Source organism: Dermacentor albipictus, chromosome 8 (assembly GCF_038994185.2).
Source record: "Dermacentor albipictus isolate Rhodes 1998 colony chromosome 8, USDA_Dalb.pri_finalv2, whole genome shotgun sequence".
Lineage (NCBI taxonomy): Eukaryota > Metazoa > Arthropoda > Arachnida > Ixodida > Ixodidae > Dermacentor > Dermacentor albipictus.
The window spans coordinates 26,779,503-26,806,712 of NC_091828.1; the positions used below are offsets into that span (position 1 = coordinate 26,779,503).

The 27,210-nt window shown below is 50.2% G+C and overlaps 1 protein-coding gene across 1 annotated transcript in view; it reads left to right on the forward strand.

The window, feature by feature from the left end:
* Nucleotides 1-25,121, forward strand: part of LOC135907760 (glutathione hydrolase 1 proenzyme-like) — a 96,260-nt gene extending 71,139 nt beyond the window's left edge. Inside the window, exon 13 of the mRNA XM_065439486.2 lies at nt 24,864-25,121. Coding sequence (XP_065295558.2) covers nt 24,864-25,013 — 150 coding nt within the window. The 3' untranslated portion in view covers nt 25,014-25,121. The remainder of the gene's footprint in view (nt 1-24,863) is intronic.
* Nucleotides 25,122-27,210: the final 2,089 nt, after the last annotated feature.

The following is a 27,210-nucleotide window of genomic DNA, read 5'->3' on the forward strand; positions in this document are numbered from 1 at the left end:
ACTTGTAGGGGGCTTTGCAAAACGTCCAATTAGACAGTGCCAACTTTCAATCTATTAGGTATTAGCATGTTTGAGCTCACTACGCATGCATGCACAATACAAAAAATAAATGTGGAGAACGCTTAAGCTACGCCTTTGAAAGTGGAACGCGATAGCAGTCAAAGATCCCTGACTGCTTCTCACGTTTCCCGGCAACTACAGCGTATGTAACCGTAATGTTTGCGGGGAAACGCTCGCGGCGAATGCTATTCCCGAAGGCGGGCATTCTGGTCGAAACTCGGCCTCTCGGATAGGGCGCGACGCGGCCGAGGCGAGCGCCATCTCGAAGTACTTCGAGGAAGCGTGCGTACCACTCCGTGGACTATCAGATATTTACGTGGCGGCGTGCGCAAATGGCGGACGTCGTCTCAGGCCTATGCATTGTAGAAACGCTGGAAATGGGACTCGTTTGAGTTTTCGCCTAACAGAATTAGGTTTTCTCATATATTCAAATTACACGCCGAGAGCTATCGTGTCCGTAAGTTGTGTGTAAGTCATAGTTTACGATTTTTTCCACGTATTTTAGCTTGGCAAATTCTATTAGTATATCAGTCAATTCCTTGCGTCACATGAACGGCCTGCGCATATGTGGTTCGAAAATCTTTTTTGCCGAAATGACGTCTGACGCCGGATTTTGCGCGACATGGCACATGACATACCCGCTTCCGCACCGCGGTTGCAGCACTCCCAAACTGTCCACGTATGAAGGAAGAAAGCATCTAGCAGGGCATGCTGCCGCTTCAACGGCGACAGGGCAGTGACGAAGGCGTTGTCTGTGCGATTTACGCCAGCGATTGCTTCCCTCGCGGTGGTTCATGTTAGTGATTAGCAGACGCAGCGGCAGCACACCCGGTTAAGTGCTGCGTCTGTTTCTTCGCGGAACGCTTGGGGAAGTGCAACCACTACAAGCAAACCGGAATGTCACCTGGTGTTTTTTCGTAGTTTGCGGGCATCCACAGTAAGCGGCAAAATAACAATACTTGATAGAAAGACAGAAACTGCTTGTTCAGATGTTTTGCAAAGCACGCTGAAACTTTCTAATTGGATTGTTTTCCTAGCTTTGTTTCTTCACAAGTTGGTTAATTAATATTCACTAATGATCTGATAAAGCAAAATAAAATAAATGTGTGACACACTACACACAAAAGAGAGCAACACGCATTCGGTCGCGTCGTCTTGGAGTGCATCGGCATATATTAAAACTCTGGCTATATATTGACGCGTGTATTCTATGCAGACGACGACGACGATGGGAGCACTAACGGACTCTGTCTAGTGGGTCAGAGCGAGATTGGGTAATGACGAAGAAGAGGTGTCTCTGCTCTTTGTTTCTGAACAGATTGTCCAGTTGTTCGTGAAGAACGTCTTCCTATGTTCTGTCCGCGTTGTACCGCGACACTGGTGGAGGTGCGGGGTATTGACCGCGTCTGATGCGTCGGAGTCCTTCTGGGAGTCGTTCATCTAGGCCGGACGCACTGTCACCACTTGCGACACCCGTGCATCGCTTTCGCCGTCGACTGCTAGGCCTTGCCCCGGAGTTCTCCGCTCTTCAACCACCTCTCTCCAGGAGCTGCACACACCTCGCAATGGCCGAAACCACTCCACCACAAGCACCCCAAACCAGTCGGTTTCCCACTCCAACCGTTCTGCATCCGCTGGTTCCCGATCGCTATCGCGGTGCAGTATTCGAAGACATTGAAGACTGGCTGGACAAGTATGAACGCGTCGCTTAGATTAATCAGTGAACTGAGCAGCAAAAGCTCTCCCATCTCTATTTCGCCCTTGACGACATTCGCCGTACTTGGTTCGAGAACCGCGAGAGTAGCCTCACGAGCTGGCATGACTTTCGGCAGAGGATCACGGAAACTTTTGCTAGTGCCGACCGACGCGACCGTGCCCAGCAAATAATGGAGCTACGCGTGCAACAACCTAATGAGTCGGTCACAATGTTCGCCGAGGACATGGCCCGCCTCTTTCGTAGAGCCGACCGGAACATGACCGAAGATAGGAAGTTGCGCTACCTCTTGGGAGGCGCAATAGAGCAGTTATTCGCGGGGCTTGTGCGCAATCCACCACTCACTGTCGCTGAGTTTATGGCTGTTGAGCGGGCCCTTCATCAAAGATGCAGGCAATATGATCGACTGTCCACCAGCACTACAATCAATGCCGCCGCAGTGACTGCCGAGTATCAGAACTCCTTGCGTGACCTAGTCGGGGAGCTCATCAGAGAGGAAATTCAGAAGATCATGGCAGCGACACTTGATAGACCCGTCGCGTCAATCGCCGAAGTGGTGCGTGACGAAATCCGGCAGGCGTTCCCGGTAACCGATCTTCAAGACCACCAGCGACCCCTGAGTTGCGCCGCTGCTGTCCAATGTCCACCACCGGTTGCAACCACATCGCCGTACCACCAACCTCCGACAGCCGCTCCTTGGTCGCCGCCACAAGAGGAGGCTTCGAAGCGCGCAGCCGTTACGCCGCTACAGTCATACCGCCAGCCGTCGTTCGCCACGTCTTGGTCACCGCCGCAAAATGACGCTACGCGACGGGCGCAACTTCGGAGAACCGACGTATGGCGCACTGTTGATAGGCGCCCACTGCGTTTTCACTCCGGAGGCGCCGACCATATTCCGTGTCATTGCTGGCATCGTGATACATCATTTCGACCTCTTCGTCCGTGGTCCTATGGTCGACGTGCAAATGACGACGCCATGCTACGCCGCGACGACGCTGCTTTTCAGGGACCACCGATAGCGCACCTGAATGACGAATCCGTGCCCAATGATCGGTCCGATTTCGGCCGTCGGTCGCGCTCTCCAACCCCTCCACGTCAGATGGCTTCATCTACTGGACGTACTTTTGCGGAGCTCCGAGGACGAAGTTCGCCCAGCTCCCGTCTGGGAAACTGAAGGCGGCGACCTCTGGGGGCAAGGTTGCAGGCCCGCCGCAAGACACTAAAAAGCCCCCAATATGAACGCTGCAGAACGACGTGAAGCCGATAAACACTGAAGAAATTGTGAGCGCCGACATTGATGTTTTCGTGGATGGGTAGCCGGTGACAGCTTTAGTCGACACTGGTGCTGACTTCTCATAATGAGTCAGGAACTCGTCCTCCGCCTGAAGAAAGTAAAGATGCCATGGACGGGACCTCACATAAGGGCGGCAGGCGGCCAATTACTGATGCCTACAGGAAGATGTACTGCTAGAGTTAACATCGGGGATTCTTCTTTTGTGGCCGCATTCATCGTCCTTCCTGCATGCTTCAAAGATTTGATTACTGGAATGGACTTCCTAAAAGAATATGGTGCCGTAATTAACATCCCGGACCGCATGGTGACGTTTTATGAGAGCTCCGGTTTAGTCCATTGCTTTCCGCCGCAACACAACTCATTTCGTCTAACAGATGACGACGTAGTCATCCCCCCTCGATCGTGTGCCCTTGTTTCGGTAGCATGTGACATACCGTTTCGTTCCGAAGGAGTAAACGACCAAATAACCAGGTTGTTGTTTACTTCTGGTATCTCGGTCGCACGAGGAATCGTGAATGTCACCGACGGGCGCACAAACCTGTTGCTAACAAATTTTAGGACAGAGCGACGGCACCTTCCCAAGGGCACGGCTGTGGCTTATTTTGACGCCGTTGCGGATGTTCGTCGCTGCTGCTCACTACTCGAAGAAGCACCTATGCAAGACCCAACTCCTGTACTTGACGTTAGCACTGCTTTGTCGCAGCACGAACGAGAGCGCCTTCTTACGCTATTGGCCAAGTTCAACGACTGCTTTGCGTCGACGTCCAGCGTCGGTCGGACGCCTCTAACAAAGCACCGAATAATTACAGAGGATGCGGCACGACCAATTCACCAAAATCCATACCGTGTGGCTCCTAGAGAACGTGAAGCCATACAACAAGTGACAAAAATGCTTGAAGATGACGTGATCCAACCATCAACAAGTCCCTGGGCATCTCGTGTAGTTCTGGTCAAGAAAAAAGACGGCAGCTTGCGTTTCTGCGTGGACTACCGAAAGCTAAATAAGGTGACAAAGAAAGACGTATACCCACTTCCCCGTATAGATGATTCACTCGACAGGCTTAGACAGGCACGTTACTTCTCTTCAATGGACTTAAAAAGCGGATATTCGCGAACCGAAATAGACCCGAGAGATCGTGAAAAAACTGCTTTCCTGACGCCAGACGGCCTACACGAATTTAAAGTCTTGCCTTTCGGCTTGTGTGCCACCCCTGCTACGTTCCAACGCCTCATGTGTACTGTACTTTCCGGTCTGAAGCGGAAAACCAGCTTAGTGTAACTCGACGACGTCATCGTGTTCTCCGCAACGTTTCAACAACACCTCGAACGGCTTGAAGCAGTTCTGCAGTCCATATGGTCCGCCGGCCTTACCCTGAAGCCGCAGAAGTGCCACCTTGGCTTCGCGGAACTGCAGTTTCTTGGTCACGTCGTCAGCCACGCAGGTGTCCGGCCGGATCCTGAAAAAATTGCAGCCGTCGCACAGTTTCCCGTACCATCCGATAAAAAGGCTGTCAGGCGCTTCCTCGGCCTCTGTGCCTATTACCGGCGGTTTCTTGCCGACTTTGCGTGCATTGCGTCGCCGTTAACTCGCCTGACGAGAGACAACGTTGCTTTTGTATGGGGCGACGAAGAGCAAGGTGCATTCAACGACTTGCGGCAACGTTTCCAGACACCTCCAGTGCTTGCTCACTTTGATGAGACCGCTCCTACATTGCTCCAAACTGATGCAAGCAATGTTGGCTTGGGAGCTGTTCTTGTGCAACAGCAAGAGGGCACAGAATGAGTACTTGCCTATGCAAGTTAAACACTCTCACGCACAAAGGCTAATTACTCCACGATTGAGAAAGCATGCCTCGCCGTAGTATGGGCGGTTATAAAATTTTTCCCCCATTTGGATGGCCGCCACTTCACAGCTATAAGCGACCACCTAGTTGACCAACCTTTAAGATCCTTCGGGACGATTGGCGTGTTGGAGCTTACGGTTGCAAGAGTTAGACATGATTGGCAAGTGAACGTCGGCGAAACGACATACGGATGCTGACTGCCTGTCTCGATCGCCGATAGAGTCGTCTGCTCCACCCGAAGAAGACTCGGCATTTCTTTGTGTTCTGGACACATCCACCATCGCGCAACAACAACGGGAGGACCCTGAGTTGCTTGAACTCATCAATTACTTAGAAGGCAGGTCTGCGAAACCGCCTAGAGTTTTCGCAAGAGGACTGTTGTCGTTTTGCTTGCGAGCGAAAGTTCTTTACAAGCGAAACTTTTCTTCGACCGGGTCCCCCTATCTGCTCGTCATTCCTGCAGCTCTTCGTACGGAAGTACTTGAAGCCTGTCACAACGAGGTGACTTCTGGTCACTTAGGCTACACGAGAACGCTGGCCAGAGTGCAGCAGAGATACTACTGGCCGAGACTTACCACCACCGTCAAGCATCACGTTCGCAGTTGCCTCGACTGCCAGAGGCGCAAGTCGCCTCCGTCGAAACCAGCCGGTCTCCTACAACCCGTCCAGGTTCCTCAAAGACCATTTCACCAAATCGGAATGGATATATTGGGCCCACTTCCTACTTCTACTGCATGGAATCGTTTTGTTATCGTAGCGACCGACTATCTCACACGCTACGCTGAAACAAAGGCAATCCAGAGCAGCACAGCAGCCGAGGTAGCGCGCTTTTTCATTGAGCATGTGGTGTTGCGACACCGTGCACCAACCGTCGTAATAACATACCGAGGAACTGCATTTACGGCTGCACTTTTAGATCACGTCTTGCTACTAAGTGGAACGGCCCATCGAAAGTCAACCGCCTACCATCCACAAACCAATGGGTTAACAGAGCGCCTAAACAAAACCATTGAAGACATGCTGTCAGTGTACGTGGATGTCGAACATAAAAATTGGGACGACATCCTACCGTATATCACCTTTGCATATAACATGCCGAAAAAAGAGACGACGCGCATGACTCCGTTCACCCTTGTTCACGGACGAGATGCACGAACGATGCTGGATGCGATGCTTCCACAGGACTTTGACGATGCTGATACGGACGCCGATGTGTTTACGCAACGCGCAGAAGAAGCTCGGCAGCTCGCGCGCTTGCGGATCTGCCAGCAGCAAGGCTGCGACGCAGGCCGCTACGATCTTCACCGTAGAATAGTTACATATGAAGTTAGCGACAGAGTATGGGTATGGACACCCGTACGGCAGTGAGGCCTCTCCGAGAAACTGTTAAGGCGATATTTCGGACCATATAGGGTATTGCGGCGACTCGGTGATGTCACCTACGAGGTCATTCCCGATAATCCGAACTGTACGCCGCGCCGCACCCACCGTCCTGAACTTGTGCACGTTGTTCGCATGAAGCCGTATGAGTGAATAACTATGCTAGCGGCCTTTACTTCCGCAACTGACATTTCTTGTCTAGCATCGGGGCGATGCTCTCGTAGGCAGGGACCAATGACGCGTTTATTCTATGCAGACGACGACGACGATAGAAGCACTAACGGACTCTGTCTAGTGGGTCAGAGCGAGATTGGGTGACGACGAAGAAGACGTGTCTCTGCTTTGTTTGTTTTTGAACAGATTGTCCGGTTGTTCGTGAAGAACGTCTTCCTGTGTTCTGTCCGCGTTGTACTGCTACATTATATATATGAAGTTTCTTCAATGTTCAGCACGTAGGACCCGACGTAACATACTCACGAATGAGACGACAAACGTTTTGGAAGGCTAATTTACTCCGGCGCAGATAGTGCGTCCTCTGCTCTTGCTACGGTGCTTATAAAGCTGTGTATATGCTGTTCCTACTCTGACGAAGGCTGATCCACCAGCCGGAAATGTTTAGTATGTAAGTCTTCCAAAAAGGTCGTCGTCCCTTTCCTGCATACACACACATTCTATATATTTATATATATATATATATATATATATATATATATATATATATATACATATATATATATATATATATATATATATATATATATATATATATATATATATATATATATATATATATATATATATATATATATATATATTCTAAAGGTGTTTATTTGGCAGAGCTCGGGAGCAGCGCAACGTCGACGGGCAGGGCAGTCAGAGCTTCCAAGCGCGAGAGCCGTTGCTGAGCAGGAGCGCTCGACCCACTAGCGTTTAGAGCCAGTAGCGCTGAACCCACTAGCGTCTCTTCTAAAAACTCTTCCCTACAACCACCCCCCGGGAGCGAGAAGGGAGCCGTCCGGCGACCTAACAGTTCCTCACGATGAGCGGGTCGTAGTAAGGCTTTAAACGGTCGACATGGACAAGGTCGCGTCCCCGGCGGCGCATGTCTTCAGATGGCTCAACTGGTTCGATGACATAGTTTACAGGAGATGCGCGTTCGAGAACACGATAAGGGCCTTCATACTTAGGGACCAGTTTTGATGAGAGGCCAGGGGCAGTTAAAGGGACTGAGAGCCACACGAGCGCTCCCGGATCGAAGGTGACCGTTGCAGTGGCGTCACCGCGAGTGCTCCTCTGGCGCTCTTGAACATCGGAAGTAAAGGCCCGTGCGAGGTCACGGCAGTCTTCTGCATATCGGACCGTGTCAGAAATAGGGACGTACTCGGATGCATCCGGCCGGTACGGAAGAATGGTGTCGATGGTGTGCGAAGGCTGTCGACCATACAGCAAGAAATAGGGTGAAAATCCAGTGGTGCTCTGCGTAGCGGTATTATACGCGTACGTGACGAATGGCAGAATGGCGTCCCAGTTCGTGTGGTCGGAGGCAACGTACATTGAAAGCATGTCGCCGAGCGTACGGTTGAAGCGTTCTGTGAGGCCATTCGTTTGAGGGTGGTACGCCGTAGTTGTGCGATGAACAACGTGGCACTCTTTGAGAATCGCTTCAACTACTTCCGACAGGAAGACGCGTCCGCGATCACTGAGCAATTCTTGAGGTGGACCATGCCGCAGATTGAATCGGCGAAGCAGGAATGATGCAACATCGCGCGCTGTAGCTGCGGGTCGAGCGGCGGTTTCGGCGTATCGTGTCAGGTGATCTACGGCCACAATGGCCCAGCGGTTACCAGCCGACGTCAGGGGAAGTGGTCCATACAAATCGATGCCAACGCGCCCGAATGGTTGGGTAGGGCAGGGTAGAGGCTGCAGGCCAGCTGGCGAGAGGTGGGGTGAAGATTTTCGGCGCTGGCAGTCGGGGCATGAACGAACAAACTTTTGAATGTAGTTATACATTCCTCGCCAGTAGTAGCGTCGTCGGAGGCGCTGGTAGGTTTTGAAAAGTCCCGAATGCGCACACTGTGGATCAGAGTGGAACGATGCGCAGATTTCAGAACGCAGGCTTCGAGGTACAACTAATAACCACTGGCGGCCGTCAGAGGTGTAATTGCGTCGATGAAGCAGGTCGTCGCGAATGGCGAAATGGCGAGCTTGACGGCGCAATGCACGAGTGGTTGGCTGCGATGACGGATCAGCAAGGCAGTCTATGATGGAGGCAATCCAGGGGTCCTTGCGCTGCTCAGAAGCGATGGTCCCAATGTCGACGGAAGAAACGTCAAGCTGGGATATTGCGCAACAGGCATTGTCGTCTGGCAAGGGAGAACGTGAGAGGGCGTCAGCATCAGCATGCTGGCGTCCGTTGCGGTACAGTACGCGGATATCGTAATCCTGTAAGCGAAGCGCCCAGCGGGCGAGACGGCCTGAGGGATCCTTCAATGACGACAGCCAGCATAGTGCATGGTGGTCCGTGACGACATCAAATTGGCGACCATACAAATAGGGCCGGAACTTGGTAAGCGCCCAGATGATCGCCAGGCATTCTTTTTCCGTGACGGTGTAATTGGTCTCGGCTTTAGTAAGCATACGGCTTGCGTATGCCACAACATATTCAGGAAACCCTTCTTTGCGCTGTGCTAAGACAGCGCCGAGGCCAACACCGCTGGCATCTGTGTGTACCTCAATAGGTGCCGTTGGATCGTAGTGGCGCAAAATGGGAGGAGACGTCAGCAAACGACGGAGCTTAGTGAACGCCTCGTCGCACTCGGACGACCACGAATGGAGAGGTCCGTTGCTGTCAAGGAGCTTCGTCAGGGGCGATATGACGGCGGCGAAATTTCGAATGAAGCGCCGGAAGTAGGAACACAAACCTACAAAACTGCGCAGTTCTTTGACGGACGTTGGTTTAGGAAATTCGGCTACGGCACGAAGTTTGGCTGGATCGGGGAGGATTCCATCCTTCGAGACGACATAGCCTAGTATCATAAGCTGCCGCGCTGCAAATCGGCACTTCTTTAGGTTCAGTTGAAGGCCAGCGTTCGCTAAGCAAGTCAAAACATGCCGTAGACGTTGAAGGTGCGTGGTGAAGTCAGAGGCAAAAACAACAACGTCGTCGAGATAACCCAAGCACGTGTGCCACTTCAAACCGCGGAGGACTGTGTCCATCATGCGTTCAAAAGTTGCTGGCGCATTACAAAGTCCAAATGGCATGACGTTAAATTCGTATAGGCCGTCGGGTGTGACAAAGGCTGTCTTCGGCCTATCGACGTCAGCCATGGGTACTTGCCAATAGCCGGAGCGTAAATCTAGAGATGAAAAGAATTCTGCTCCTTGTAGGCTATCGATGGCGTCATCAATTCGCGGCAGCGGGTATACATCTTTGCGAGTGATCTTGTTGAGGCGGCGATAGTCTACACAGAACCGTATCGAGCCGTCTTTTTTCGTAACAAGGACGACAGGGGATGCCCATGGACTGTTCGAGGGTCGGATCACTTCGCGGCGAAGCATATCGTCCACTTGCTCATTAATCACACGACGTTCCGTCGCAGAGACGCGATATGGTCGTTGCCGCAATGGTGGTTGGGAGCCAGTGTCAATATGGTGCGTGACAGCAGACGCCCGGCCCAAGGAAGGTTGCTCGACATCAAAAGAAGAACGAAATTCTTCTAAGATGCGCAGAAGCTGCGAACGCTGAGGTGGGGTGAGGCCATCGGCAATAGATGAATCGAACACACCTGTGGGCAAAGGGTCGGACGTCGACAGAGAACCGAGCGTGTTGTAACTGGCGCAGGACGTGTCTTCGGGAACATCCGTAATGTGTACGGCGTCGAGCACTTCTACGTGGCCAAGACATTCGCCTTGAAGCAGCATCACAGGGTATGAGAAGGGGTTACATACAAAAATAGCTGTGGAGCCCTGTTTGACGTTCACAGTCGCAAAAGGCAGCAGCAGACGTTTTCGAGTGTAAAAGCGGCCCGACGGAGAAAGTAGTGCGATGGCGTCAGAGAGGCTGTTGCACTGCATTGACACAATCACTGACGAGTTGGCAGGAACGTTTGTGTCGTGCCTGACGAGTAGTTTGTTCGCAAAAGGAGCATTATCGGCAAGCGTCATATCTGCTATCGGCGACAGTTCTAGTTCGGCCCGTGCGCAATGAATGACGGCATCGTGGCGGGCGAGAAAGTCCCACCCCAGGATAACTTCGTGGGAGCACGAGGAAATCACAATAAATTCGACGGCGTATACAACGTCCTCGATGAGAACACGAGCGGTGCACGCCGCAATCGGGTGAATACGCTGTGCGCCTGCTGTGCGGAGGGCGAATCCACCAATGGGCGTCGTAACCTTTCGAAGGAAGCAACAAAGCTTTGCGTCCATAACTGATACAGCGGCTCCGGTATCCACGAGGGCAGATGTGCGCACACCATCAACTAACACGTCTATCACATTGGTCGGGCTACGTTGAGGACTTCCGCGTTTCGACGGCGTCGCAGCCCTTGCCTCATGGACGGCGACGATTAGTTTTCCTCATCCCGAGCTTCGGGACGAGGCCGCATCGGTGATGGGGAGCGTCGGCGTGGAGAAGTTGAGCGGCGGATGTTAGCGGACCGGCGGAATGGTGGTGACGCAGCCCGAGGTTCGTCATCGTAATAAGGGCGCGGAGAACTCGCCATAGAACTTGGCCCATAAGGTGTAGCGCTAGGCGACTGCACGCGACTACAGTAGCGTGCGACGTGGCCTGCATAGCCGCACGCAAAACATATTGGTCGATTGTCCGCTGTACGCCACCGAGTCGTTGCGGGAGGTCCCATCCATGTGGAAGGACGCGTTGGACGTGGCGCCTGGTGAAGTGATTGCATAGCCGGCTGTTGTCGGGGCATAGCGAGGACTTCGGCGTACGTGAGAGGTCCCCGTTGATGGAGTGGTTGAGGCTGGGTGACGACTTCCGCGTAGCTGAGTGGCGCAGCCGTCGGCATCTGTTGGGGCTTGGCCACGACTTCGGCGTAGCTGTGAGGCGCTGCCGCAGGAACACGCTGGTGGTGCTCAGGCAAAACCTCGTGCAGTTCTTGCGCTATGACGCGGCGAAGCGGAGGCGCAAAACTTGGCGTAGGCGTGTGTACCGAATGCGGCTGTGCAAAATCCATCAACGAGAGTTGCCGGGCAACTTCCTCGCGGACGAACGCCTTCATTTCTGCGAGCAACGCTGCCTGGTTGGACATGGCAGACAAACCAGCGAGGTGTTCGTCACGTGGTAGAGATCGACGGGTCAGTGACCGCTGCCTGCGGAGTTCTTCATAGCTCTGGCACAGTGTGACAATTTCAGCCACAGAGCGTGGACTTTTGGCCAGCAGCATGTTAAAGGCGTCGTCTTCTATGCCCTTGAGTATGTTTCGGATGCGATCAGACTCCGCCATGGTCGAATCGACTTTCCTGCATAGATCCAGGACATCTTCGATATAGCTGGTGAACGTTTCGCCTGGCTGTTGAGCTCGTTCTCGCAAACGTTGCTCGGCACGCAGCTTGCGAACAGCAGGGCGCCCAAACACATCGGCGAGGGAAGTCTTAAATTCCGACCATGTCTGGAACTCTGCTTGGTGGTTGTTATACCACAGGCTGGCCACTCCAGCGAGGTAGAACAGAACATGGCTCAATTTGGCTGCTTCATCCCACTTGTTATGGTCGCCTACTCTGTCGTACGCCGTGAGCCATTCGTCCACGTCAGTGTCGTCCGCTCCAGTGTAGATAGGAGGGTCGCGATGACGAGGCACCCCGGGACACGCAGTGGGCGCAGGAGGAGGCGTTTGCTGGGAGGCGTCTTGGGGCATGGTAGATGGTATGGTACGGGACCGGAGTTCCAGGATGATCGTCTGAGGTCACCCCGCACACTCCACCAATTCTAATGGTGTTTATTTGGCAGAGCTCGGGAGCAGCGCAACGTCGACGGGCAGGGCAGTCAGAGCTTCCAAGCGCGAGAGCCGTTGCTGAGCAGGAGCGCTCGACCCACTAGCGTTTAGAGCCAGTAGCGCTGAACCCACTAGCGTCTCTTCTAAAAACTCTTCCCTACAATATATATATATATAGTGCCGAAGAAGACGCACCTCGCGGTACAGACGCCTCGCGATGGCGCAGCTCGGTTCGCGCTGCTGATTGCTGGCTTCGTTTTGGACGGTGCTTTAGGCTGCTCTTACGTTGGCGTGGCCGCCATGAACGTCACGCCGGGGACGTTGGGAATGCCGGGACGGCGGCCGAAGAGAGGCACAGAGACGCAGATGGAGTCCTAGGCAGACGGAGAGACTATAGTAATGTGCATGCATTAAATAGGTTGGGCGTCGGTACGTAAGAGCCCCCCTGAGGGCGATTCGGGTACGGTTTTGATTTTGAAACCGCGATACAACGTCATCCCCACTTTTAAAAAAAAACGTTATTCTGAGACGTTATAACATTACGCAGTATCAACGATAGAAAGCATATTAGATAATAAGCAAGAAAACATTGTTACACATTCCTAAATGGCATTCGCATTTCCGACTGACATTACACAAGTAAGGAAGCATGATGATGATATGTGGTGTTTAATGGCGCAAGGGCCTTTAAAGGGCCATCTATACACATTTCCGAATGACACATAACACTGGGTCTTTGCTCTCCTCCCTGGCAAACAACAGCCGAACATGAAGCACTTGGTGTACCCTTGAACACAATACATGAACACCTTTTTTTGCAAATAGGTATTTAAACACATACACGAGATAACATGTAACTATGGATTGGCCAGCAGTCAATTATCTGAACTGAACACTTGTCCACGTTTAACGCGAATTACTAACATGGCATGAAATACACCATGAGGTGATCAAATACTGACACATCATGTAACAAAATTGTGTAAATGGTGCTGTTTCTGGCGCCGCCGTTCTGATCGTCGCGGTGCCAATAATGACTCCGGTTTTGAGCTTTGCCGCTCAGTTAAGCACATACCAGACGAAACTGGGGGTGGAGATGAAGACTTGGGATGTGAGCTTTCTGGCTCTCTGAAGCTCCCGTCATACGACTATGAAGGCGAAGAACAAGATTCAAAAGAATCCGAAGATTGACTGACGAGCGCCTCAGAGACAGCTGGGAGCGAAGACTTACGAAGAACTGCATGTGAGCACGAAGGCTTGGAGACATGAACGTGTTTCAAGGACAGCATGAGGACTCGGCCCATCGGCCACTCGTTGAGAAGGTCCCTACATTGAATGAGTCGGTTCAGCTAGATGCCTATCAAGAGAAAGGACATGTTGTCTGGGCACCACAGCTGGACGCAAAAGTGGTGCCTGAATAGAATACTTAGATCATATGATGCGCTCGGCAGTGGGTGCTGTTAGCGGAGCATTTTGACTGTGGACGTCAGTCAGCATAAGTAATCGTGCCTGACTCCCTGGCCTTACGGCTGAACATGAAACACTCATTCGGGCTACTTCATCAGATGTATCAGAACGCACTCATGAATGAGAAGAACTGCACTGAAATGCGGAATTCACTGAAGGCATATCTGAAGTAATTGCATCTCACTATTTTGCAACAGAATTGGTAAGAGGAGTACGTGCCTTAGCATGCGTGCGACTATAGAAATACTTGGTAGGAATGCACTCAACACGCAAATTGATCCGTGATGTAGAGTCCACTTGGGCTTTACGTGGAGCTTACCGTCGCGACGCTTTAACTGGGATGACGCTTGCTGGCGTTGGAGTTGGACGGAACTTCAGACAGGGCACATTTCCGAAGTCCAATGATGTGTGTTAGTACACTAAGTCATAGTGTTCCAACACTCTACACTGGTTCACTACCGCTGGTGGTGCCGTCGAACAGGCATTTGAATGCGGTGCACTGCCGAAGTCCGCTGTACTGTGCAAGTTAAGTGAAGTCGGATGATGTTCAGTCCAGCGGGAACCGATGGCGAAATCCGGTGGTGAAGATGAGGCTTGACTGCAAGACGAAGTCGCTCCATCGATGACTAGCTTGAGTGCCTTAATAGCATCGAGTCCCGGAAGTGACGAACCAAGGTCAGTCACGGGAAAGTTCACCAAAGCTGACTTGTCTTGATACTTGACGGTTGCGGAGAAAAATCCTAAATTCTTCACCTCTTGCTCCGAGTAGTTCTGGATGATTAAATGCGATCGCAGGAGTCGGATATGTAAAAGTACTTCTTGTACTCACGAACATTCATGAATGAGACGACTGCTCCTTTGTTAATCATCAGGGGAAGAGCTACGTTGTTAACCTGTAGGAGAACGCGCATAAGGAATAGGGAGCCAAGAGTGTATTCAAAGGGTAGAGTGGTCGCTCTCATTACAGTAGTATTCTCTTGCGTTTCCAGCTCGTCCATTAATACCGATGTACTTTCTGACGAACGACACATTTTGAAAAAATGTCCCACCTTCCACATGTCTGACAGAACTTGTGGGGGAAGGACAATCCGGAAAATTCGCCCAGTGCTGCGACGAGCCGCAGCGGAAACTGCCGCCGGGCGGAGCTGACGGCGCGGAGGCAGAGGAGGCGCCCGATTGTCTCCATCCCTGACGGGGAGGCCCACCTCCTCGCTCTCGACGTCCGCCATCTCAGCGGGTTCGGGGGAAGCGTCTGTCCGTTGGCCGCAATGTTGAAATGCTGTCGGATGGGGAGGATAACCGCCATCTTGGAACAGCACAGGGCTGACAAGACCGCCATATGGAAATGCAGTCGGATGGGGAAGACAACCGCTAACTTGAAATGCAGTCGGACGGGGAAGACTACCCTCTGGAAATGCAGTAGGGCGGGGAAGACCACCATCTTGAAGGTGCCGAGGAAGACGGGACTGTCCGCGACCGCCATCTTGAGGTTGACGGCGATATGTAATGGCGTCTACATGTAGAGCGCCGAGCTTCTCCATGATTTCATCAGTACATTCTTCTTCTTGCCCAACCTCCAATGCCTTTTTAACACTGAAGTACTCGCCGAGTTGGATGCACCTGCTGCGAAGCTCTTGCGACTGCAAGCCGCAGAGAATTTGATCTTGGACCATGAGGTCAATGGCGGCTTCGAACTTGAAGGATTTGGCGAGCCGCTGCGCATTCTGTATGAACGTGGTAGTAGTCTCTGCCTGACTCTGGACTATGCACTTGAATTGGACGCGGCTGCAAAATTAATCTTCTTTAGTCGAAAAGTGTTTATCGAGCACTTCAAGCGCCTCTTCATAAACGTTACATGGCCCCGCGTGCCCTGTCCCTTCGTCGGCCTCAGTGTGCGTCTCGACGCTGTTATAGTAGACGCTCACGCCTTCCACCGCTAGCACGTTGAGGAGAAGCATTCTTGTGTTCTGGCGTAGCGTTCGTGGAGGCGGCGTAGACGTATGCCTGTAAGACACGTCGCCATTTTCGCCATGGATTAACCGGCATACCGGTGCATGAGAAGAAAGGTGGGGTAGGGGTCATTGTCGCGTTCATGCTGAGCCGAACATAAGGACAGGTGCTAGGTGACGCCGCAGTAATGTCGGACAATGGGCTAGCAGCAGTATTATGCAAAAATCAGGCGACCGTAGAAGTGCGAAAAATACTCCTTGCCATAACGGCAGGAGAAGCAAAAGATGCCTTCCAAAAAGAAGTTGGCAGCCACCACTCACAGGTAGGCTGGATGTAGTTGGATCCCTGTCGCCAAACTATTACGCCGGCGCGGCCGCCATGAGCACCACGCCGGGCACGCCTGGACGGCGGCCGGAGAGAGGCGCAGAGACGCAGAAGGAGACCAAGGCAGACAGAGTTTATTGTAGAGCACACGCCTTAAATAGGCTCGGCGTCGGTACGTAAGTGCCCCCCCCCCCGAGGGCGCTTCAGATACGGTTTCTATTTCGAAACCCTGATAAAACAGCTGCCTCGCCATTCCCGGTTGCTGTGCCTTCGCATAAGGTGCCGCAAATAAACCTCTTCTCGATTGGTGGAGTTGCTGGTCTTGAAACCCCGTCGCTTAACACCGTGGAGCTGTGATCAAGAACGCTAGCGCCCTCCATGACCGACAGCTAAGCCCAAACGGCGCCGGCGCTACAGTCCGTCACGTGCGCCGTCACTTCACGATGGCGGGACCCCAAGATCTTCAGTGGGGCAGACGACGAAGACGTGGAAGACTGGCCTACGTCATATGAACGGGTGAGGAACAAGTGCGATGACCCAGCCAAGTTAACCTACGTCATGCTTTATCAGGCTGGCGTGGCGCAACTCTAGTTTCACGACCACGAGAGTGACGTACCCAGCTGGTCCGTCTTCAAGACAACCTTTGCGAATGCGTTCGGCCGAACTACTTACTGTTCGCAAACTGCGTGCTGAGCAAGGCTTGCGCGCCCGAGCACACCATATGGGAGAAACGATCCCCAGCTACATTGAAGACGTCGTCGATCTTTGTAAATCAGTCAACGCCACCATGCCCGAAGCTGAGAAAATTCACCACGTACTGAAAGGCATTGATAACGGCGCATCCCAGATGATCCTAGCAAGGAATCCGCACACCGTTTCCGAAGTCATCAGCCTATGCCAAAGTTATGATGAGTTAAAGAAGCAACGCGCTTCAACTCGGCATCCTCCGTGAGGCGACGACTCGTTGGAGAGCCTTGACAGTATGTACCACAAATCCTCATTCTTTAAGCAGGTCAAGGACTTCGTGCGTGAGGAAGTTTCCCGTCAACTTTCTTTAGTTCCCTTCTCTCACGAGCGCACCTCCCCTATTCCAAGCACGCTCCGCACCCTCATTGCCGAAGAGGTCGCTCAAGTTATCCTTTCTGCACACCACCAGCCGCCTACCACCACTAATCTCAACTCTACGCTGGCAGTGCAGCCTGTCAACATGCCTCTCACCTATGCGCAGCCAGTCCTGCCTGTGGCCCCTCCTTTTACGTATGCACAGGCAGTACGCAGGCCTCTGCCGGCGCCTTTCTCGTCCCAATCCCAACCGGTGCCACCAGAAGCCCATGCTGCATCTTAGACCGCACCGAGAGCTAATTCTCGGAGGACGCCTGACAATTGTCCCATCTGTTATTGCTGCTGCTCTCTCGGACACGTCCCCCGACATTGCCGCCGTCGCGCTCAAGCATTCGGCGACGCCTCTCGGCCATTCCAGTACAACAGTCACCCCTTCCGCCAGTACGCCGCTCCTTCCCCCCAACCATATCGTCGTGCTGACCTCCCAAAAAAAACTGAACGTCGGAGTTGAAGAGGCGAAAACTCTGCCCCGTTCGAACTGTCTAAGTCCTCGCGCATGTCCTGCTAACGTGTTGGAAATTTCTGTGGAAGGTGTTCCTGCATTCGTTCTTGTGGATACTGGTGCAGCCGTTTCTGTCACAGCCGTCAAACTGCTACTCACTGCGCAAGGTGACCACGCTGCTTTCAGGACTGTCGCTTCATACCGCAAGTACCGCAGCACGTCACTCCGCACGCAGCCTGTACTGTACGTGTGATTATTCATGGCATTGTTTATATAGTCGAGTGTATTGTTCTTCCCGCCTGCTCGCATGATGTCATCTTCGGATGGGTCTTCTTATCCCGCCATAAAGCGGTAATGAACTGCGCACGTGCTGAAGTTGAATTTTGCCTTCTGTGTGATGCCCCATTACACGAAGATCGTGATTGCCCTTCTGAACTTACCGTGCGCGAGGACACAGATATTGCGCCTGGCTCGTTTGCCCTCGTACCCGTATTCTGCGATGTCAACACTGATGCAACGTTCCTCTTCACATCGTCCGGCGTCTTCATGAGCCGTAAAGCTCTCCCACTACCCTTCGCAACGCTTGACATCACCGGCGGCTGTAGCAATATATATTTCTAGAATCCCCTCTGTGCGCTTATTACGCTGCTCGTTGGTGAATGCCTTGGCTTCGAGGAACACCTCGACTCTGGGTCTTTGAAGTCCCCGTAGACTCTTTTGATGCGGACACCGGCCAACCATCGGCGATTTCGGCGCTTGAGGAGACGTCCGGGGATATGTTTGCCACTGCCATCACCGGTACGCTTACACCCGCGCAACGCACCGACCTTCTTGATCTCCTTCAACACATTAGAAGTTCGTTCGACGTTTCACAACCTCAACTGGGCCGCACGTCGGAAGTAAAGCACAACATTGACATCAGTTCGGATCAGCCGTTTCGTGAACGACCATACCGCGTCTCTGCTGAAGAGCTTTGTGTTATTGCCACCCAAGTCAAAGATATGTTGCGCCTTGACGTTATTCAACCTTCGCACAGTCCCTGGGCATCTCCTGTAATTCTCATTCGCAAGAAGGACGGGTCTATTCGCCTTTGCGTCCACTCAGGTCGGTTAAATAAAGGAACATGCAAAGACATCTGTCCTTCGCCGCGCATTGACGATGCTCGTGACCGCCTTCCGGGAGCAGAATTCTTTTCGTCCCTCGACTTGCGTTCAGGGTGCTGACAGGTACCTATGGCTGCGGCCGATCACCAGAAAACCGCATTAAATACGCCTGACGGCTTATTTGAATTTAACGTGATGCCTTTCGAGCTTTGGAACGCTCCTGCCACTTTTGAACGACTCATGGACAACTTGCTGCGGGGCCTTAGGTGGTGTATGTGTCTTCGTTACATCGACAATGTCGTGGTTTTCTCGCCTGATTTTCCGACTCACCTACTCCGCCTTTTTTGACCTGTTTAACGAACGCTTGCCTCCAACTCAACATCATAAAGTGCTGCTTCACCGCGTGAGAGCTCACTAGTTTAGGCTAAGTTGTGTCCAAGCACGGTGATCTACCCGATCCTGAAAAACTTCGAGCAGTCGCTGAGTTTCCGTAGCCTAAGAACATCAAAGAACTTTGAAGATTTGTGGGCCTATGCTCATATTTCCGGCGTTTTGTTCGGAATTTCGCATAGAACATGGCGCCATTTAATCAGCTTCTACGCCAGCCGATAATGGAAGGGGAACAGTTATCATCTTTGCCGATGCTTCCGCCCCTTTGTCAGACTAAACGCCGCATGCAACTACCGCGTCACGTCACGGAGGAGCATTGCGCTGATCTGCAGTCCCTTTATTTGTGTAGCCGAGGCAAGGACCATGCCCGCTCGTCTAGTCACCATTACGCCCCGCACTACCCTCCGGGTTCTTCGCTCGGGCCATTATCTGTTCATGGCAACGGCCGCAATCGTTACCGGCTTTGCGGTCGCGTGTTAGGACAGAGGTTCCGGGTTCTCCTTTTTATTTCGCCAGCCGAGAGGGGAAAGGTGACCGTCATCATCCTTGCCAATGCCTCCGCCCCATTGTCAGACGAAAGGCCGCACGCAACAGCCGCGCCAAATGAGGGAGGAGCTTTGCGCCCATCCTAACTCTCTTGCTTGCGTAATCCCGTGAACGACAATTAAAAATTGGAGTCGGGTATCTTGGAGCGCAGGCACGCTAGGAGAATTCTCCCAACTAATATTGTGTAGAAACACGACTGCCCCTAACTTTTCAATGCAAATATATTCACTTACTGCAGTCAACAAAAAGTTAATTGCTCAAGTTTAGTTAATTGGGCTGCTGACAGCGATAATTATCATCTCACTTTGTGTCCTCCTGGCCAGGTAACTTATTTGCACAGGTGGTCTTCGCGCGCCTCCCAGTGCCTAAATTTAAGAAAAACGTAACGCCTAATTTCGAAGACCCGGCATATGGCCTTAACAACTAGAAAACGCGGATCCGCATAACCTTAGGTGACTCCAATAAAGCTCAGGGTCATGCTCACTTTTCAGGCACGTTCTCATGACCTATTATGTTACGAAACTGAAGAAGAAATAATCGGTAAAATAACGCCGCGTGATGCTGAAAGAAATGTCTCCAAGTAAACCAGTCGCATTATCCTTACCATTATAGAGGCGACTGTCTGTTTCTCAAAAAAAGACCAACATAATTTAAATTTCATTGTCTTCCTTCTATTGGACACAAGATAATTTCGTAAAATCGTCGTCGACAGCGGACTTCCGAGTCAGGCGCAGAACAGATCAAAAAAACGGTTACAAATGATTCACCACATAGGAATGAACAGGGTATTTCCTATCAACAACAAAAACTAGTACATACCTGTAAATTATAGTATAATGTGTTGTATGCACACCATGCCATTGAATTGGGGAAACAATAAATGCAGAAACAAAAAGGAAAGTGCGGCATTTCATGAAGTAATTCGTAGGCCGAGGATTAATGCTATACATATTGTTACACGCATTGATGTTCGATTGTTTGAGCGAGGCGCGTGGGCGTCATCACTCGAGAAAAGAGGAGGAAGAACGTTCACTGGCTCTGATGCTTTGGGATGAACTGGCCAGTACTGCATTCTCCCTTGTAAATGTAATTTGTAAGTAGCCTCCAGTTTTAATCCTTCGTTCGCGTAACAATATTGTTGTTCAAATCTATGCATCATCATCATCATCATCAGCCTGGTTACGCCCACTGCAGGGCAAATACCTCTCCCATACTTGTCCAGCTACCCCGGCCATGTGCTAACTGTGGCCACGTTCTCCCTGCAGACGTCTTCATCTCATCCGCCCACCTAACTCTCTGCCGCCCCCTGCTACGCTTCCCTTCCCTTGGAATCCAGTCCGTAACCCTTAATGACCATCGCTTACCTTCCCTCCTCATTACGCGTACTGCCCATGCCCATTTCTTTTTCTTGATTTCAACTAAGATGTCATTAACTCGCGTTTGTTCTCTCACCCAATCCCCTCTTTTCTTATCCCTTAACGCTACACCCATTATTCTTCTTTCCATAGCTCATTGCGTCGTCCTCAATTTAAGTAGAACCCTTTTCGTAAGCCTCCAGGTTTCTGCCCCGTACGTGAGTACTGGTAAGACACAGCTGTTATGGACTTTTCTCTTCAGTGATAATGGCAACATGCTGTTCATGATCTGAGAATGCCTGCCAAACGCACCCCAGCCCATTCTTATTCTTCTGATTATTTCAGTCTCGTGATCCGGATCCGCGGTCACTACCTGTCCTAAGTAGATTTATTCCCTTACCACTTCCAGTGCCTCCCTACCTATCGTAAACTGCTGTTCCCTTCCGAGACTGTTAAACATTACTTTAGTTTTCTGCAGATTAATTTTTAGACCCACCCTTCTGCTTTGCCTCTCCAGGTCAGTGAGCATGCATTGCAATTGGTCCCCTGAGTTACTAAGCAAGGCAATATCATAAGCGAATCGCAAGTTATTGCACAACATGGTATAAAATTTATTATACGGAATAAATTAGGCATACATGATTTCCTTAGAAAAGATATGTTCATATGTGTTCTGAAGTACTTGTGTTACTTTTGATGACATGTGCAAGATTTTCCTTAATTTTAGCGCCACCAAAAGTTATCAAACGGCACTCGTATACATCGCTGAGCTTGGATGAATTTATTATCACATGCTTTTAATTTTGCCTAAGAACAGTGATTAAGATGGAACAATGAGTTGTGTGCAGAAGCTGATGCAGCATGTTGTATTTTTATGCCTTCTATTGTTATCAAAACGTTCTTCACTGGTTTCTCGGCGAGTGAGCCTCCACAACGGAATAGGCCAAATTTGTGAGAGATTTAATTTTCGTGTGTTGACTGCAATAACGTCAATAAACTCAAGAACATCAATAACTTTCAAGCAGCTCCGCATTCCGGTGACTTTATATTCTCGAGGAACATGTAGTGTCACGTTTCAATGACGGCGAAGAACCAAACGGCAGAACTGCGTATCACAAAACCAGCTCTTATGACGGCGAACATTTGCCCAGAAAGGCAACTAACGCTCAAGCGCTACGATAGCAGTGAGTTGAGTTGTCAATCGTCGAAATCGTATCCCTGGCCTAAGCGCATCAGCTGCCCAACCATGACTACTAGCACATTACACTGCCATCACTGGTCCTCACGTGCTTTCCAGAATGTACAGCACACGGTTTAGCGACTGCATAAACAATAGAGCAAATCGGCAACAACATACCAAAGAATTCGTCTACAGGAAGGCGCTTCTTGCGCTGAGCGACGACTTTCTAATTTGTTTAGGCCTTCGAAAAGGGACACCGTAAAAAGAAACAAGTAATTGTGGGAATGTCTCCCTTTTATAGGTGTCGTCTCGATGTTGGAAATAGCACAAGAAGGCGAAAAGAATCAAACGTACTACACATAAAATTAAGCTAAGAAAGGTGTAAAGTCCCAGAGTTTGTTAGTGCGCGTAGAATTATTCAAGCGGCACCACGCGAACGACTTCAGGTCGGGCGCGGCGTCGCTGCGATTGCGTAATGCCTTATAGCAAGGCCTCAGAGTCCGGTGTGCTTATACGTAGGAGGACTCGGTAAGGACCCAAAGAACGTCTGAGGGCTTTTGACTGAGCCCAAGTTGGCGTAATTTGGTTCAGAGTGAATGTGGTCACCCGCGCTGGTTGTGCTACGTGGCTTCGTCGAAGAATGTAGCGTTGGCTGTCGGTCCCTTGCTGGTTCTTGATGCGCAGGGCGTGTTCAGATAAGGATACACTTGAGGGGTCCCCAATATTTTGTGTTATCTGAGAACATTTTATTTGTTGTAGGCGAATGTGTCTCTACAAAGGAATCAAGTATTTTTTTTAGAAAAAGCTGGGGAGATTTCGAGCAGGAAAGCATAATGCACCAAACGTGCATTATGTTTGCAGATGTTTGTATGTTTGCATTACTTGCAGATGTTTCTCATTATTAAAATGTTTGACGCGAAAATAAAACGCCGTACACCACCAAAAAAATTTGGTGGTGTACGAGACAAAAACCATGAAAACTACTGGTTCACCGAAACTTGGGCTGATCTCGATCAAAGTGTTATATGAAAATTTGCGAGCTTTGCTTCTTCAGCAGGCGTCTGTCACTGATACCGAATAGGTTTCTTTGTGGCGTAATTTAGGTTAAAGGAGAAGGCTTAAAAATTTTTCGAGAAGTCAGTTGGTTGGAAAATGAAATAAACTATGAGGAAGCTACATTACTCATACTTTTCGTAATAAAATCGCAAAGGCGCCAAATTTCCGAAAAAACTAATAATTGGCCAACTTTCGGGGAATTTAAAAACAAATCATCGCCCAATTAGTAAAATTTTACAGAATATTCTCGCCTGACTGATAAATCTGGCACTTCGAAAAGCTCTCGCGTTATCCATTTTAAGAGAAACATTCTGCCTGTTTTTTATAACCTTTTATGGTCATCTATGGGCTCTTTGCAGTTCTAATAAAATTGAAAGTGCATTCATGTTGCATTCCGAGCTTGTTATTCTTGTGGTAGTAAAGAAAAGTGACTCATATTCCATCCGCTTCTGAGCAACGAAATTGGCTCAGCTCGGATTTTCTGGGGTCCTGTATTCGTATTTTATCTACTGTACGTTTGTGCAGCAAGTACGCTAGAGCGCTCATAGAAAACTGCTTATAGCCGGTCTAGGAAGATGTTTTTGGCACTGCTCTCAAATTACACAGGTTATCTGATACACTGCCCGTTCACATGGTTCACGGTTCACATGTTCACATGGTTCAATGCACCAGCCCAGTGGGAGAGCGCGATGACACCATTGCAGTGGATGAGTCAGTTGGGTGTAATCAGATAAGTACAGTTGCGAAACGAATCCCAAATAATTTGTATTTCACGAAAACGTTTACATTAGGAAAAGGGGCCCCTCCTGACAACAGAATTGATATCGCGTTATCGATGTACGAGTTTGCTTGACACACGAAATATCTTAACAGAGGCAGCCCAGAAATCTCGTTAACAAGTCACAAGATGTCGATACTGGAGAAACGTGTGGCATAGATAATAGCGTTATTTAAACATGAAGCGGTTTACTCTATTTCTTTGAACCCTCTCAGCGAATTAAGCTGAATTTAGGTTAACTCGTAGATAGGCACGGACGCAAACAGCGAAACTCTTTTTCCAGTGACGAAGCAAGAATTGTGTTTAAAGTGTCCGGCTGGTGCAAGCAATGCACGCGTTCTACATGTGGTGTAATGGAAAATTTGGCCAAGAAAATTACTTGTACACTGCGTGGTTAACAAGCACAGATCTCAAAACGTTGATGGACAGTTTGCACATCATTCTTCCTTGACTGATTAGTTCGCTGTGCGCGAATAAGGCCAGCAATAACACTTTCAACTTCTAAACATGATGTAGACGTTTCTTGCACTTTAACACTCTTGCACCTATAGGCAGTTTCCAAGGAGCACCACTCCATGCTGACTGACCTGTGTGTCATGAAGCACCAACTGTATAAGACAAAGCACACTACGATGGGTCATCATTCTCAGGAACCAAGAATAATTAGAAAATTTTCCGGACAACTTTACAGGGCCCTGAAACTCTTACAAGGCAGATGGCAAGACGAGAGGCGTGATTGTAAATAACTTGCAAAATACAAATAATAAATCCACGTCACCACCGCATGAATATATTTGCACTGTAGATAGATGATATAGCTGTGTATTAAATCCAATCAATACATGAGTATTTTCATTCAAGTCTTAAAGCAGCGTTTGACGAACTGCCCCCTTTGGGACTGCAGGCTACGGCCAGTGGAATATTCGCCAAGAAGCCCCTCGTGTCCTGGCTCGCCCCGAACGACAATGTGCACTGCGATGGCACCAGTGATGGCGAGAAAGCGACTCTGGCGGAGAAGTTGGACTACTGCAAGAGGACGAAAAATTGCGACTAAAAGGGCCTGTAATACAAATAACACGCTAGCAAGGAGCAAAAATTAAAAAGAAACAGAGAGAGAGAAAGAGAGAGCAACACTGGAAGACCTACTTATCTTCTTTGTCGTTTTTGTTGGTTTTGCCGGGAAGGTGCTAGTACGGCTGAAGCGCTTAATAATATCATGTGCTGTTTTCGTGGTTTTCCGACACAACTAGTACAAAGAAGATTGCATATTAAAGAAATATGGGATATGTAGGGGTGGATGGCAAGCAAACTTTCAGGTCTGCGAATATTAAGGAATAATTAATAATTGATAAGATCTCGTTCGCGGCTTGTTTGGAGACCCAATTGCAGAGCTTCCATGGTCTACCGCCTTCCTCTAACCTGCAGGAAATGTATCATTGGTCAAGCAGGCAGGGGAATAAATGGTAGGTCGCGAGAACTTGGCAACTAAGTAGACCAGTATAAGCAAGATGGTTTCTCTGCAAGTCACTTATAGGAATGACAAATGCTCGCCCTCATCAATGATATGGCCTTCATGTGCAAACTTAAGCCCGAGCTATCCTTTCAGATACTTGAACGTAGGACAGGGGGGTTATTCTGCAAATGTGCATGTAGATACTTGTCAATTTCAGCTGCTTCTGAAGTGCATATTGGCGGGGCTGGTGTGCCAGCTAGAAACAGGTGCGCTAAGTAAGTTCGATTCTCGCCCGTACAGCTCCAGCCAATCAGCATCAGTTGACATAGACAGCCATAATATAGTCAATCACGGAATACGCCGCCTGATATAACGCTTAAGAGTGGAGTGTATCAAGAAACATGCAGGAATATCGTGAAAAAGAAGGTAATTGTTTTGCGTAAACGTCGATTTCAACATTTGATGACAAATTTTGAATACTATCTTTTTGTTCACAGCATTTAACACGTGATTGCTACGTCTAAGGTATAAGTATAACCGCCTGGTTCCCTGCAATAAACAATAGTAGGTGCTTAAAGCGGCCTGATTATGCGTGTGTCTTCGTTTGGCCGGGTTTCTGCTGCGCTTGCGGAATTTTTCGTGTCGCCCTGCCAACACGCCTTATTGCAACTCCCGCTATGGGCGAAGGGCATTACCAGCGCCTTCACTATAAGGTGGAGACAGAGAACTTACCTGATTGAGCTAATCCGTATTACGCGCGCATGCAGTGACCTATGACTCTAATGACTCGGTTTCTCACGATCTCATCCCTGAGCGCCTAAGGCACAGACCCACTTTGTCGTTCTCGCGCCGGATCGTCTTTTGAGCTTCTCGCGATAATATCGTAATACTACTCCCCCCCTCCAGCAAAAGCGCCATCATGGTGCTGTTAAAGATCCAGGTCCAGCGTGCGTGGGGAAGTGTAGGGTTGAGTCGGGTGACGTGGAAAATGTCACTGGTTGTCACAGCGGGGAACGTAGTCGGCGTGGCTAGAACGATTTCATAGGTGAGATCGGTCACTTGGCGGAGCACGCAATGTGGGCCTGTGAAACAGGACAGCAGTTTTTCACATAGGCCAACGTTACGCGATGGTTATCAAAGCAACACAAGGGTACCGGGCGCAAAATGGACATCACGGTGGCGGAGGTGGTAACGTTGCTTCTGTTGGTCTTGAGACACTTGTAGACGAGAGCGCGCAAGTTGGCGAGCACGGGTGATTGCATCACGGGCATAATCGCTAGTTGAACATGTGGTGGACGGAAGCACAGTGTCCAGTGGTAGGGTCGGTTGCCAGCCATAGAATAAATAAAACAAGGAAAGCCAGCAGTTTCGAGACGGGAAGAGCTCTACGCAAAGGTAATGTAAGGTAGAGCCAGATCCCAGTCACGGTGGTCGTCTGAAACGTATCTGGATAGCATGTCTGTAAGGGTGCGGTTCAAACGCTCAGTGAGGCCGTTCGTTTGAGGGTGGTAGGAGGTGGTAAATTTATGCTGTATTGAGCAGGCACGCATGATGTAGTCAATCACTTTGGCCAAAAACATACGGCCACGGTTTGTTAGCAATTGACGCTGAGCACCATGCATCAATATTATATCATGTAGGAGGAAGTCTGCAACATCCGTGGCGCAGCTGGTCGGAAAAGCGCGGGTTACGGCGTAGCGAGTCGCGTAGTCCGCCGCGACTGCAACCCACTTGTTTCCTGATGTAAATTCCAGAAATGGGCCGAGAAGGTCCAAGTCGACACTATGGAAGGGCTCGG